The following is a 13,919-nucleotide window of genomic DNA, read 5'->3' as shown; positions in this document are numbered from 1 at the left end:
CGTCGTTCGTACGCAGTTACGTTCAAAAGGAGGTCGCTTCATATAAAACCCTGACTTACCCAGGATCATGGTCAAAGATGCACATTGGGTGTCTCTTCGGAGAGGTGAGATCTAACGGCAGGAGGAATAAGACTGATTTTAAATCGTTAAAGCTACGAATTAATATATATATAAGTTTTTCTGATGAGAAGATTGATGAATATAGATGAAAGAAAGGAATGTGTAGAGGCAAATGGAAAGATGTAACTCTTATTTATTTATTTGAACTTACATACATAATTAAAGAAAGAGTAAAAAGTTCTCTGTCAGACTCAATGGTTGACTGGCAGATAATGCTTCTAGCCCGCCAATTGTGCTATACATTTGTATTTTGTACAAAAAAGTTCAAATAAGCCTATCAGTCTTTTCAAGACTGTTCGCTCTGTCTACCCCACAAGGAATAAAGACGTGATTGTATGTATTTATGTTCTTACGCACAGCCCACACGCGTCTACGTACGAAATTCGTTGCAGTCTCAGAGTAAGTAATGAGTAATAAATTTTAATTCTGCGAAAGATGAATGGTGTTTGAAAAACGTTAATCAATTAGCAAATAACACAAAATTGAGGCTCAGCATATAAATGTTTTAATAATATACTAGCTTGTATCCAATTTTGAAAATAAATCTATTCTATTCTATTCTAGAGTCTGAAGACAGATACATTTCAACCCGGTATAAACTAAAGTTCCCTGGGGATTCCGAAAACCCTGTATTGTTTTTGTAGGTGGCGTTTAATTTGATAATTTTTATCGGTGGTGCTAATTTTGTCGCTTTTATGTTAGATGGCGGTCAATGTAAATTCGTTGCCTGTTGTTAATGGCGCTTAATTTACGTGGGCGAAACTGTTGTGGGTCGCTAGTATTAAATTAATTTCACTGTGAAATAATGATATCAAAGTACTCGTACTTTCAATGCATGCGTTTTTAGACGTGGGTTGGGACGACGTTAAACAAAGATACCTTTTTGTGTTATCAAAAGGGAAATCTCCTGTTTACGGATGGGATCTTTACCCAGGAGAGTGTGGGACTCCTGGCAACTAATGTACCCCTTTTTGCCATCATGAGATTGCAGGCAAATAAAAGTACCTTGTTAGGAACATTTAAATAATATCACAATTCCTTACCAAGTGTGGTTCCCGGCACCAATATAAAAAAGAATAGGACCACTCTACCTACCTCTTTCCCATGGATGTCGTAAAAGACGACCATGGTTTATATACTTGGGATTCTTCTTATAGGCGACGGGCTACCTGTCACTATTAGAATCTCAATTCTTTTATTAAGCCAAACGGCTGAACGTGGCCTTTCAGTCTTTTAAAGACCGTTGGCTCTGTCTTCCCCGCAAGGGATATAGACGTGATTATATGTTATGTTATGTGATTCCGTTAATACAATTAAAGAATATTAAGTACACACAAAACTTTAGAAATTTAACATACTAATCGCAAAAAATTTCAGTGCATTCATGACCTAGCACTATAAAAGAGCGGAGTCTGCTGGCACAGGCATTCATATGCTTAAAAGTAGGCTCTAACAACAAACCTATGTAAAGATCTGTAATAACTAAAGATCGGAATAGGTAGATTGAATTGGGGTCAATGAACTGAAACGTATATATTAATATGGACATGCCTCCGTCCGGGATTTCGGGATTTGTAAATTATTAAGATTTTTTCCGGAATTTTTACAAGTGGGATAAAGAATATATTAGTGGTAGCTGTTTTCCCCCGACTTCGTTCACGTAAATTGTAGTCCTTTGTTACCCGCGGACAATGTAGTTTACTGTAAGTGTAAGAACTGAAATGGAATCCCTTATCGCGAAAAGACGCTTATCCATGTTATGCTTTCTATGGTAATTCATGATGCATACATACATACATATGATCACGTCTATATCCCTTGCGGGGTAGACAGAGCCAACAGTCTTGAAAAGACTGAATGGCCACGTTCAGCTATTTGGCTCAATGATAGAACCGAGATTCAAATAGTGACAGGTTGCTAGCCCATCGCCTAAAAGAGGAATCCTAAGTTTATAAGCCTATCCCTTAGTCGCCTTTAACGACATCCATGGGAAAGAGATGGAGTGGTCCTATTCTTTTTTGTAATAGTGCCGGGAACCACACGGCACTTCTTAATTCATGATGCAAGTACATAAAATCAATCTACCTATTCCGATCTCTGGTAATTACTGAATAAATTCTAATTTTTCATTTTTCCTTACCAAGTCTGGCAAATATTCCATCGAGGCGCGACAGCAGTGGCGAGTAGAATGGATCGTAGTTGCTTAGTATCATGGACGAAGCCGGTATTTTATGGAACACCTGAAAGTGGATAAAATAAAATTGAAAGCCTTTCAAATACTCTTCAGAGTATGTATTGACAATCATTGCGTAAAAGTGGTGCACTTCTAAGCTTAGTGAAATGTAAGCGTTATGTATAAGGAATTAAGGTCGATTTCACATAAATCAAATGTCAGTTGAATCGACCTCAAATGTTATTAAACGGTTTTTTTTTAACCGAAAACAAGGGCGGAGAAAAGGACGGTTAAAAGTAGCAATAGTAATTTTCTGGATAGAACTTACCTATATCTTAAACAATAACTGAATAATAAAATATATAGTTAAATTTAGTTAGTTTGTCTGTGACACCGATGGTCCCGGGTTCGAATCCCGGCCGGGCGGGCATGATGAGAAAGGAACTTTCTCTGATTGGCCTAGGTCTTGGATGTTTATCTATATATTATAAGTATTTATTATAGAATAAAGTATCGTTGAGTTAGTATCTCGTAACACAAGTCTCGAACTTACATCGAGGTTAACTCAATCTGTGTAATTTGTCCCGTATATATTTATATTATATTTACCTGTTGAGATTCTCATACAAGGCTAGAAAGAGAATGATTTACCTTATAATTATTACTGGCTGCCATTTGATTTTGGTAGTATCCATTTTTCGTCGGCAAATAAGCTACTTTCTGATCGCCGTATCTGTGAAAAAAAAATATTATTCAAAAATTTCTATCGGTGGTTTGGGGTTAAAAGGCATAAAGTGCACCTATTCTGAAATGTGCAGGTTCAAATAGAATTCGACTTGAGTTTTTTGATATTGGCATACAGTTTTTTATTTATTGAATCTTTACCTTTAAATATTTATGTATGTATATTAAAAAAAAACAAATTATATTTTTTTAAACGACTTGGCTAAAGATGAAAACTTTTGTTAAAAGTACATTTGCCTGATAAAATACTTATATGAACTTTGAAAGCTTAACTTTCACTTGCTTTACACCAAGCTTACTTTAAGTTTCTAAAGTTGGTAACTGGTGTTGCAAACAAAAGCTAGATTTGTGTTGTTCACGTATTTCATATACATACATACCTACTCAAGACTGATGGCTCTGTCTACCCCGCAAGGGATATAGATGTGATTATATGTATGTATGTATACATACATAGATCAACCTGTCATTATTTGAATTGAAATTCCATAATCAAGCCATACAGCTGACATACATGACATATGTACATACATACATACGTGGCCTTTCAGACTTTTTAAGATTTTTGTCTTTATCTACCCCATAAGTCATGAATACGTGATTATATCTATGCATATATTTTTGGTAGAGAATAAGACTCTTTGTTTTTGAATGATTTAAAATTTCATAAAAAAAAACATCAAACAAAAATATTTAAGTTTAGTAACTAACGTAAGTATAAGAACTTTGGTATTCCTTATATTATTAGCACCTAACGTAAGTAAAAGAACTATTGGTATAAACTTGTGTCCGAAACTTTGTCTGCGTTGAATGGAAACAGAGAATAGATCGTACGTACAAGTTTTAGAAGCAGGAAGTTAAGAGCAGAAAGGATTCGTTTGTCTTTAACAAAAAAATAACTATCCTTTTCTTGTTCAATACAAAGAAAAACTTTTCTTTTATTTAGTTTCATTTGATGGAAGGATCACAGAATAGTGAACGACGAGCTGAGTGGGTTCAGTGCTTACATACATACATACATAAAATCACGCCTCTTTCCCGGAGGGGTAGGCAGAGACTACCTCTCCACTTGCCACGATCTCTGCATACTTCCTTCGCTTCATCCACATTCATAACTCTCTTCATGCAAGCTCGGCGGTTTCGGGTACTTCTGACCTTTTCAGTTCAGTGCTTTGTTTGACTAATTCTAGTGATATTGTGCAAAGAATTTATATATTGTTAATAAAAGATTATAGATTTTAGGTTTATTAATAGGTAGAAATAACACACATAATCACGTCAACATCCCTTGCGGGAATATTAATATCAGGTTTATTAATATCAGTAAGTTTATATATTATTAATTATGTACACAAGCCAATGCTTTTCTTTATATTTTCCTGTTGTGGGTCTACTGGAAGAGATTTCTATTGAAATAAGTAGCGCCTAGGAAATACTTCCTGCAGATTGCAGAGATCGTGGCAAGTCGAATGATGTAGTCTCTGCCTACCCCTCCGGGAAAGAGGCGTGATTTTATGTATGTAAGTATAAGTAGCGCCTTTGTGAACAATAGAATACTAGAACACTAAAATTACTGTATTAAATGCTGTATATAATTTTGTGTACATCCTACTACTATTATAAAGGCGAAAGTTTGTATGGATGTATGGATGTTTGTTACTCTTTCACGCAAAAACTACTGAACCGATTACCATGAAATTTGGTATGTAGGTAGCTGAAGACCCAGAATAACACATAGGCTACTTTTTATCCCAGAGTTCCCGCGGGATTGATAGGGTTTCCATGCGGACGAAGTCGCGGGCGGCCTCTAGTAAATAAATAAATAAGTCACATTAAGTTTCTAAGACGTATGTCAGACAGGCAGCGGATCGTGTAACTTTTTTAATACTTTTTAATGTGTCACTCACAATTTTTCGTGGAATACCAAACTGCGGAAAGCAAAGTTGGCCAACAAAAAAACATGGTGGTTTTCTTATTATACTCATGTTTTGCTTCGGAGATATTAATTTTGACTTCAGACTAATATCGCGTAGAACAGATGTTACATTATAATTAGGGTTGAATCTTGTTCAGGCCGGAAACACTGCATGGGTGATCACCAAATGTAAGAGAATATTACAATAACTACTTAGTGGAGTTTCGGAGTTTCTGGTTAAAGTTATTATGTGATATGTTAAACTAAAACTTGACCAATCTATAACGATTTGTATTTTTGTTCGTGATGAATTATCACAAAAACAACGAACCATTATTATTTTTGGAATTACAGTAATTCTTCTTTTATTACACTACGCTCTCTCAGTCTGTCAGCAAGGCGAGAGCGTTATATTTATTTCTTGATAAAATTGATTGATAACACATAAAAAATATTGAAGTTTTATTTGAATTATTCCTTACGTCAAAACTTAGCATTAAGGACTTTTATATTTGACCACTAATCACACTTGTTTACAACAATATTACATGTATTCATAAAATTACCCCTTTTTTCGAATGCCTATCATTACAGACTACATTATTTCCAGTTGCCACGATCCCTGCCACATACATCATTCAAATTAGTTACTATTGACCTGACATTTGGCCAGTATGTCCCCAATTTGATCTATGTACGTTGAAACTTAAAATTTCGTTCATTCATTCATTCATATGATCACTCCTATATCCCTTGCGGACAGTAGTCTTGAAAGACTAATAGGCCACGTTCAGCTGTTAGTCTTAATAATAGAATTGAGATTCAAAATTGAAATTCAAATTCAAAATTTTTATTCATTATTATAGGATCATATCGCTTAATAATTGTCAAATCTTTTGGTTTCACAACATTGGTTGACGTCAAATAAATTACTTAAAACTAAGTTTACTGCCGCTTCCAAGGCGTCAGTGCAGAAAAAGCGGTAACAAAATAGATTCCAATAGTGACAAGTTGCTAGCCCATCGCCAAAAAGAAGAATCCCAAGTTTAGCAAGCCTAAGTCGCCTGTTCGACAGAAATGGTGCCGGGATTGGTCCTATTCTATTTTATATTGGTGCCGGGAACCACACGGCACTAATAATATAAAATGTACCTTGACATATCAACTTGCAGGTCATTGCCATCGTTCCCGTCTCCCATGTTCCCGTACAAATCATCTTGAGGATACGCGTAATTCCCGGCTGGGTTCGTTTCGTAACCCATGAAGTCCTTATTGTCCGAGTTATAACCAGTTTGGTCGTCTCCCTGGACCGGAGGGTAGCTGGCTTGGCTGGATGTCGCTGAGAGCTGGGAAATTCCTGGAATTTTAAGGAGAAAATGGTTTAAGACGTTATCAATTAATTGGAATATAATTTTTTAATGTAATAATTGAATTGAGATTCAAATAGTGACAGGTTGCTAGTCTATCGCCCACAAGAATAATCCCAAGCTTAATAATTATCCTTCCTCTAAGTCGCCTTTTACGACATCCATGGTCCTATAAAAATATTTAAATAAAGAATGAAAGTATAATAATGAAAGTCTTATGTTTAAGTTCGAAAACAATGATAATTAAGATTTCGAAACTAAATATAGTTTTACTCCGAGGCCTTAATTATTTGTAACTTCTTTTATGAAATTGTTGTTCAGAAATATTAGATACATACATATAGTCACGTCTATATCCCATGCGGGATAGACAGAGCCCACAGTCTTGAATAGACAGACAGACCACGTTCAGCTGTTTGGCTTAATGATAGAATTGAGATTCAAATAGTGCCAGGTTGCTAGTCCATTCCCTAATACTTTTAGGCATCCCAAATTTATAAGCCTATCCCTTAGTCGCCTTTTACGACATCCATGGGAAGGAGATGGAGTCGTGCTATAATTTTTTTATCAGTGCCGGAAACCACACGGATACAAACATTAAAAAAATTTTGTTAATAAATATAACGTTTTGAAATTAAGAACGGAACCTTCGTAAAGTTTAAAAACATTTTTGACAAAAATTTACCAAGTTAAAAACTAAATGGAAATTTCCAGTCTTTATAAATTCGAATTAAAACTTCAAGACACCATTCATTACCTTTTCCGAGCATCTTGCCGAAACTTCCCAGGATGCTTGGCAGGAACATCGCCAGGAGAATGGACTTGAACAGCACTTGACCTCCAATTAGTAAAGGTACGAAGAATTTTGAAAGTCCAAATGCTGAAATTAAAATCGGAAATTCTTACTTAATTGTTCAAAGATCAAATTAAGACTTGTGCGAGAAGAATTAACAATTACAAGAAAAGTTGGAAATTCGTGGGACACTTAGCAACCTTATTTAGTTAGTCCAATGAAACTGTCAGATGGCTTCTCAGTTAATAAGTACGATTTTACATATAAGGACTTGTAGGCTGGTAACTATTTGCTATATTATTATGTTGCTATGTCTAATTTTAATTTCTGAACATATTCACTTTCTCTCCTTCTCATTGCCTATAAATTTCGTTCAAGTAAGTGTTGTTTTTAATTAAGATCATTTACTTACATCTAAATCCCATGAACTTCGCTGCTTTCGGTAGGTTGATGGAAAGTACGTGAGTTTCAACGAAATTTTTAATTTTCTGAAACATTCTGTACTCATACGTATATGTACTAAAAAGAGCTCTTGCCTCAGAGTCCGCTTCACTTTTCGATTTCAATTTATCTTTTTTTACATCATCAAGAGGTTTAATTTCTATACCTTCGATTATTTCGTATTGATCTTTGCTTAAAACATCATCTAAAACATTTTCTACTTTATCTTCCAATTGACTTTCAGTTGTATTTACAAGTAGATACCTTTTCGTTAAAGTACCTAATGTAATAATCAAATCTTCTACATAATTTACAGATTCAGTGCTATTGGAACTTTCACTACCATCTATATTATTTTTATCATTGAATTTATTACTAGTTTGACAACTATGGCAGTGATTAGTTTCTACTTTAAGATCTAATTTATCTGATTTGGTTTTTATATCATCATTTGTATGTGTATCTTGACAATTACATTGTAGTAAGAACAGAGTTAGATATATTATGACTAGGAGGCTTTTCTGGCCAAACCTCCACTCCAATCTTCTGCCGGGTGTCGTCAGAATGTTTCCACTTAAATCCATCTTTATATGGATTTGTTTCAAACATCACCTCGTCTGTATTTTGTTGAATTAGGGTATGAAGTAGTCACTGATTGGGATGTCTGAAACAAAAACATAAAATTATATTATTTGTAATGCTTTAAAAGTTACATATTGGTACCAACTGTTTAACCTTTGTGATTTCTTTTTGCATGAAGTTGAACAACTATACTACATTGTAAAAGATGGGCTATGTAGTAGATTATAGAAATCAGAACTATTAGTAGACAAATAAATATATACGTGCCAAATAACAGAGATTAAGTATTAGCTTAAAGTAAGTTCGAGACTTCCGAGATTCTAACATCCTATATACCATATTTTATCATAAACCAGCTTTTACCCGCGTCATTATAAAATAGAATAACGCATCATGAACTTGAGAATAAAGTATACTTCTTCCTTAATTACAACAACTTTCCTTCTGTAATATTTATAGCAATTCTGAACAATTTATTTAAAAATATCAGGTTAAATTAGGTTAAACAGTCTGACATTTCTATCTTTAGAATTAAATTGACAATGGTCTGGACTCCTGCCGAGATGATACAATAGAATAACTGTGTAGCGTCCTAAATTAGAGCATTGAAAATGTACCCCTGCTAAACCCAAGACCAAAATACATTATGGCGGTCACAACGTTATAAATTATGTAGATATTCAACAATCCGAGGTGAAAATTAATGTCCGAATATTAAGGAGAACTGAAGTGAAAGAGGTTTTTGTTAAAAGACGTGATAATGTCGGAGGGAGATGTGAAATATAAAATATGTAACTGTTACAAAAGATTTTTCTACGTATTCCATTTAAAATGATGCAATAGTTTTAGTAATTTCAAAAAAAAATAATATCAATCATGATTAGCAAAAATGATTTCTCCAGGTAATAAATGTGGGAACACCTAGGGATAAAATCCTTCCAAATATAAAAGGATTATCAAATCGGTTCACACTTGGCAAAGTTATTGTGCAATAAATATAAAGACAGTCGAAAACCAAGTGTAGGAGGTTCCTTTAGAGTCTGCTGAAAATGAATATACAAAAATTTTTAAGGCATCTTTAGTTTTAACCTTGAAAAACAAAAGTTCAAAATACTCTTACATTTGTTTGTCATGTTAATATTGTCACAAACAAATTAGATAATTATGATGTTATGCAAACTGTTGTTGAAGTTCACGGTCGTTTCGACAGAAAATGTTCTAAGATTATTTTGTTTATAATAAGTGATGCAAATCAATTGTGGAACAGTGCTTTATTATTTGGTACAATGATTTTCATTGGTTATCATTCAATATTGAAAAAAATATTATCCAGATTAAGTTTGAAATACGGTAGAATTCTATCAGATAAGTGTAGAGCTGTGACTATTTGAGTCTTAATTAGATCATTGTGCCTTACAGCCGAAGTGGCTTTTCTGTCTTTGCGAGACAGACTGTTGACTTTATTTAGTAAGGAATCAAGCAGGCTATATGCATGTACGTTAAATTTTACAGACTTCACCCTCCTGGAGAAGTAGACGTGATTTACGGAGCACACATTAACGTTGTAACGCTAAGTCGTTTCCAATTTCGTCAGTCATCCCTTAATGTACTGCGGCTTGTATATCAACGAAATGGATGGGTCAGCCTTTAATTTACCTCAGTCTTAGTTATACCACTGACATAATTAGTATAGGAGACCTAGACTGGAGACATAAATGAATACGTAATCACGCCTCCATTCCACGTAGTTATTTACATACATACATATGTACATATAGTCTCGTCTATATCCTTTTCGGGGTAGATATAGCTAGCAGTCTTGAAAAGACTGATAGGCCGCATTTAGCTGTTTGGCATAATAATAGACTTGAGATTCCAATATTGACCGGTTGCTAGCCCATCGCCTAAAAATGATCCCAAGTTTATAGGCCTATCGCTTAGTCGCCTTTTACGACATCTATGGGAAAGAGATGGACCTATATAAATTTTTGTACATAGGTCTAGATATATAGATAAATAATTTTATGCCGGTGTGGTTCCCACACGGCACGAAATTATTTATCTTTATTACTATTTTTTTTTCTTTTACACTCGTTTTACTCTTGACAGAGTGCTCGTGGTCATCAACTTTTACTTTAGTTATTTTTTGTAACACAATGAAATTGTTGTGCGATACAAGTCCCTTTCGTATATTATGTTAACCTAAATACATTTTTCTACTATTTGTTGTGTCAAAAATAGAATTTAATTTCGGAAATATCTCATCACATATTATTAGTGATTCAACCAAATAACTAGAATCAATGAAAATCATGACAGTGGTCACCGCAGCCTAATGGCCGCCCGAAACCAAATCAGAAATTTCAATCCAGTGTAGATTAATTATTCATTTGTGGTTAAATTTGTAACTAGTCTTTAGGTGTTTCACTAACGCACTTTGTTCAGTTATGTTAGGTTCATTTATTTTTAAAATAAGATATCACTTTGTGACGTTTTCAAAGTTACAGACTTATTATTAAAGTTAATGACGCTGCTAAATCATACTTTCATGGTACGAAATCTTTCTCTTACGTGCATACAAAAATATAGTCACGTTTATATCCCTTGCGGGGTAGAGAGCCAACAGTCCTAAAGTGACTGTCAGGCCACATTTAGCTGTTTGGCTTTATGATAGATAGATAGATAGGTTGCTAGCCCATCGCCTAAAATAAGAATCCCAAGTTTATAGGCTATCTTTTAGTCGCCTCTTAAGACATCCACGGGAAATCATATGAAGTGGTCCTATTCTTTTTTATATTGGTGCCGAGAACCACACGTTACTTTCTCGTACAATGAAATTAATATTACAAATAAGATAGATTACATATGTACTACCAGTTTCTTGTGTTTATTGTTCCTATATGTTTTATGTGTACATAAATTGGTAAATTAGTCCAGTAATCTAATGATATAGGTCTGTGAGTACAACATGTGCCATTCATTAGGTAGGTACAATACTGAGCCTTTTTCCTTATTCAATAGCGATTCCTTTCTTTTTATCGAGAAGAAAATATGCATTTAACTCTTATTTATGGTCTTCACGCGGTTTATTTTGGACGAAATATTGGAACAGAATAAAAACAGTTATTGTATTTATTTTGTACAAGAGCGGCGGTGGTCGAATTGGTAAGGTGCCCGGTTAAAACACGTGTTGCGCATAAAGGCACCACCACCGGTTCGAATCAGTGCCTTTATCATTAGTCGTGAACGTGGTCATTCAGTCTTTTCAAGACTGTTGGCTCTGTCTACCCCGCAAGGGATATAGACGTGACCATATGTATATATGTATGTATGTAATATGCAATTCAAATAGTGACAGGTCAATCCCTAAAAGAAGAATCCCAATTCTGTTAGCATTTCTCTTGACAGACTTTTACAATCAGAACGGGAAGAGAAGCAGCTGGAACACACTATATTTTTTAACGTATTGTTGCCGTGTGGTTTCCGGCACCAATAAAAAAATATTAGGACCACTCCATCTCGTTCCCATTGATGTCGTAAAATGCGACCAACGGAGGCTTATAAACTTTGGATTCTTCTTTTAGACGATGGGCTAGCAACTTGTCAATATTTGATTCTCAATTCTGTCATTAAGCCAAACAGCCCTGTCTACCCCGCAAGGTATATAGACGTGACGTATGTATGTATGTTTTTTACTTAGTCGCCTTTAACATCGTCCTTGGGAAAGAGCGATCTTATTATTAAGATCTGGAACCACACGGCAAACTTACCGTACTTATTATATTTGCACGTCTCTTTATAAGTTATCGGGACTTTACGCTAGCCGTATCTCACAAACTACTTCAGTTAACCCATTATATCACTTTATAACTACGGTACTTAATTTAATCAAAATGCCATCACAGATGCATTTCCATATGCATTTTATGGGTGCTTTAATGTGCTTATAGCTTATTACACAGTGCGAGCAGTCTCCTGAGGTAATTCCTAATTTTATGAGTAATCTATCTAAGTAACTATCTACATACATACATACTTATGGTCACGTCTATATCCCTTGCGGGGTAGACAGAGCCAACAGTCTTGAAAAGACTGAATGGCCACGTTCAGCTATTTGGTTTAATGATAGAATTGAGATTCAAAAAGTGACAGGTTGCTAACCCATCGTCTAAAAAATAATATCAAGTTTGTAAGCCTATTCCTTAGTCGCCATTTACGACATCCACGGGAAAGAGATGAAGTGGTAAATAAAATATGTTCCTTTATTTTTTATATTTAGAACATGTTTATTTTATATTTAGAACATGTTTAGAATTTAAGAAAATATTAGTGTAATTAATGTAACATTTCAATACAATGTACATTGTTAAGAAATAAATGAAATGAAATGAAATAGTCCTATTTTTTATTATATACATAGGTATATTGGTGTATATATATTGGTGCCGGGAATCACACGGCTCTAACCATCTACACTGAACAAAAACTTTATGACGCCAAAAGGTTTTTTATTAGGTACGAGTATATTAATTTGAGTGCGTTTGATCTCAATCTCTGTCTGGTGGTAAGAAAGATGAGGCCTAAGATGGTGCACGGAAGCTTAAATAATACTCTTTTGCCTTGAAAATACCCAAATTGTAACTAAATGGGATATTTAAGGGAGCCAAATGAAAAATACTTGGATTAATAAATACATACATACATAAAATCACGCCGCTTTCCCGGAGGGGTATGCAGAGACTACCTTTTTCCACTTGCCACGATCTCTGCATACTTCCTTCGCTTCATCCACATTCATAACTCTCTTCATGCAAGCTCGGCGGTTTCGGGTACTTTTGATTGTATTTTTTGAACGAACCGAACCACACGGCATTTGCGAATGGGATTTATTAATCCCATTCGCAAATGCCGTGATAAATCCCGTTCGCAAATGCCGTGTGGTTCGGCACTTAAGAATAAGACCAATCTTTCCCATGGATGTCGTAAAAGGCGACTAAAGTTTGTTGTGGAAATCGCATCACGCCACTTGCACTGTATGAACCGCTCAACTCGCCCTTTGCTCCATTATGCCAATAGCGAATGAAGTAATAAAATATTTTTATGAACATGACATGTTAACTGCTATGAATGGCACTAAACGGCTGGTCTGTTAATGGGTTAATGGCACATTTATTAAAAACAAGTAGTTAATCAGAACAGACAAGATATTGAGGTGACAAGAATACTTATAATATACATATACATATATAGTCACGTTTATATCACGTAGACAGAGCCAACATCTTGAAAAGACTGAAAGGCAACGTTTGGCTGTCTGATGAAATTCAGATTCTAATAGTGGCAGGTCGCTAGTCCATCGCCTATAAACATAATCCTAAGTTATCCTTTAGTTACCATTTACGACATCCAAGGTATGGTGTGGTTCTATTCTAAAATACCGGAAACCAAACGGCACAATTTAACAATTTAAATAAATCGACAATATCTAAATAGTATTCAGAATCCCTGCTTAACAGAACTTCATCAATCATTAAAGTTCTTGTGTTACAGAGTGACTGATTCACAGACAACGTACAGCCGAAACTACTGGGAAGCCGAAAACCTATATGTAACATAATGCAGGTTTTTGATTTAAAAACTAGGACAAAATTATATTTAGGTATTGAGACACAGTAAAAGGAAACTGTGTCTCAGGTTATCAACCCTCCACCTCCAATAAAAGTTACTAAGAATAAAGTTTCTTTGGAAAGTGAAGGTATGCACTAAAATCCCTCCTACGCTTGG

At 34.8% G+C, this 13,919-nt stretch overlaps 1 protein-coding gene across 1 annotated transcript in view; it reads right to left on the bottom strand.

Annotated features, from left to right (window-relative positions):
* Positions 1 to 13,919, bottom strand: part of LOC106130704 (uncharacterized) — a 60,278-nt gene that overhangs the window by 6,430 nt on the left and 39,929 nt on the right. The window contains exons 2-6 of the mRNA XM_013329605.2: positions 7,525 to 8,217; positions 7,077 to 7,199; positions 6,105 to 6,309; positions 2,945 to 3,026; positions 2,261 to 2,360 (exon numbers count right to left, since the gene is read on the bottom strand). Of these exons, the coding sequence (XP_013185059.1) occupies positions 2,261 to 2,360; positions 2,945 to 3,026; positions 6,105 to 6,309; positions 7,077 to 7,199; positions 7,525 to 8,137 (1,123 nt within the window). The 5' untranslated portion in view covers positions 8,138 to 8,217. The remainder of the gene's footprint in view (positions 1 to 2,260; positions 2,361 to 2,944; positions 3,027 to 6,104; positions 6,310 to 7,076; positions 7,200 to 7,524; positions 8,218 to 13,919) is intronic.

Source organism: Amyelois transitella, chromosome 23, assembly GCF_032362555.1.
Source record: "Amyelois transitella isolate CPQ chromosome 23, ilAmyTran1.1, whole genome shotgun sequence".
NCBI lineage: Eukaryota > Metazoa > Arthropoda > Insecta > Lepidoptera > Pyralidae > Amyelois > Amyelois transitella.
The sequence above is the reverse complement of the archived record's forward strand: the minus strand, read 5'-3'. Positions and strand labels throughout refer to the sequence as shown.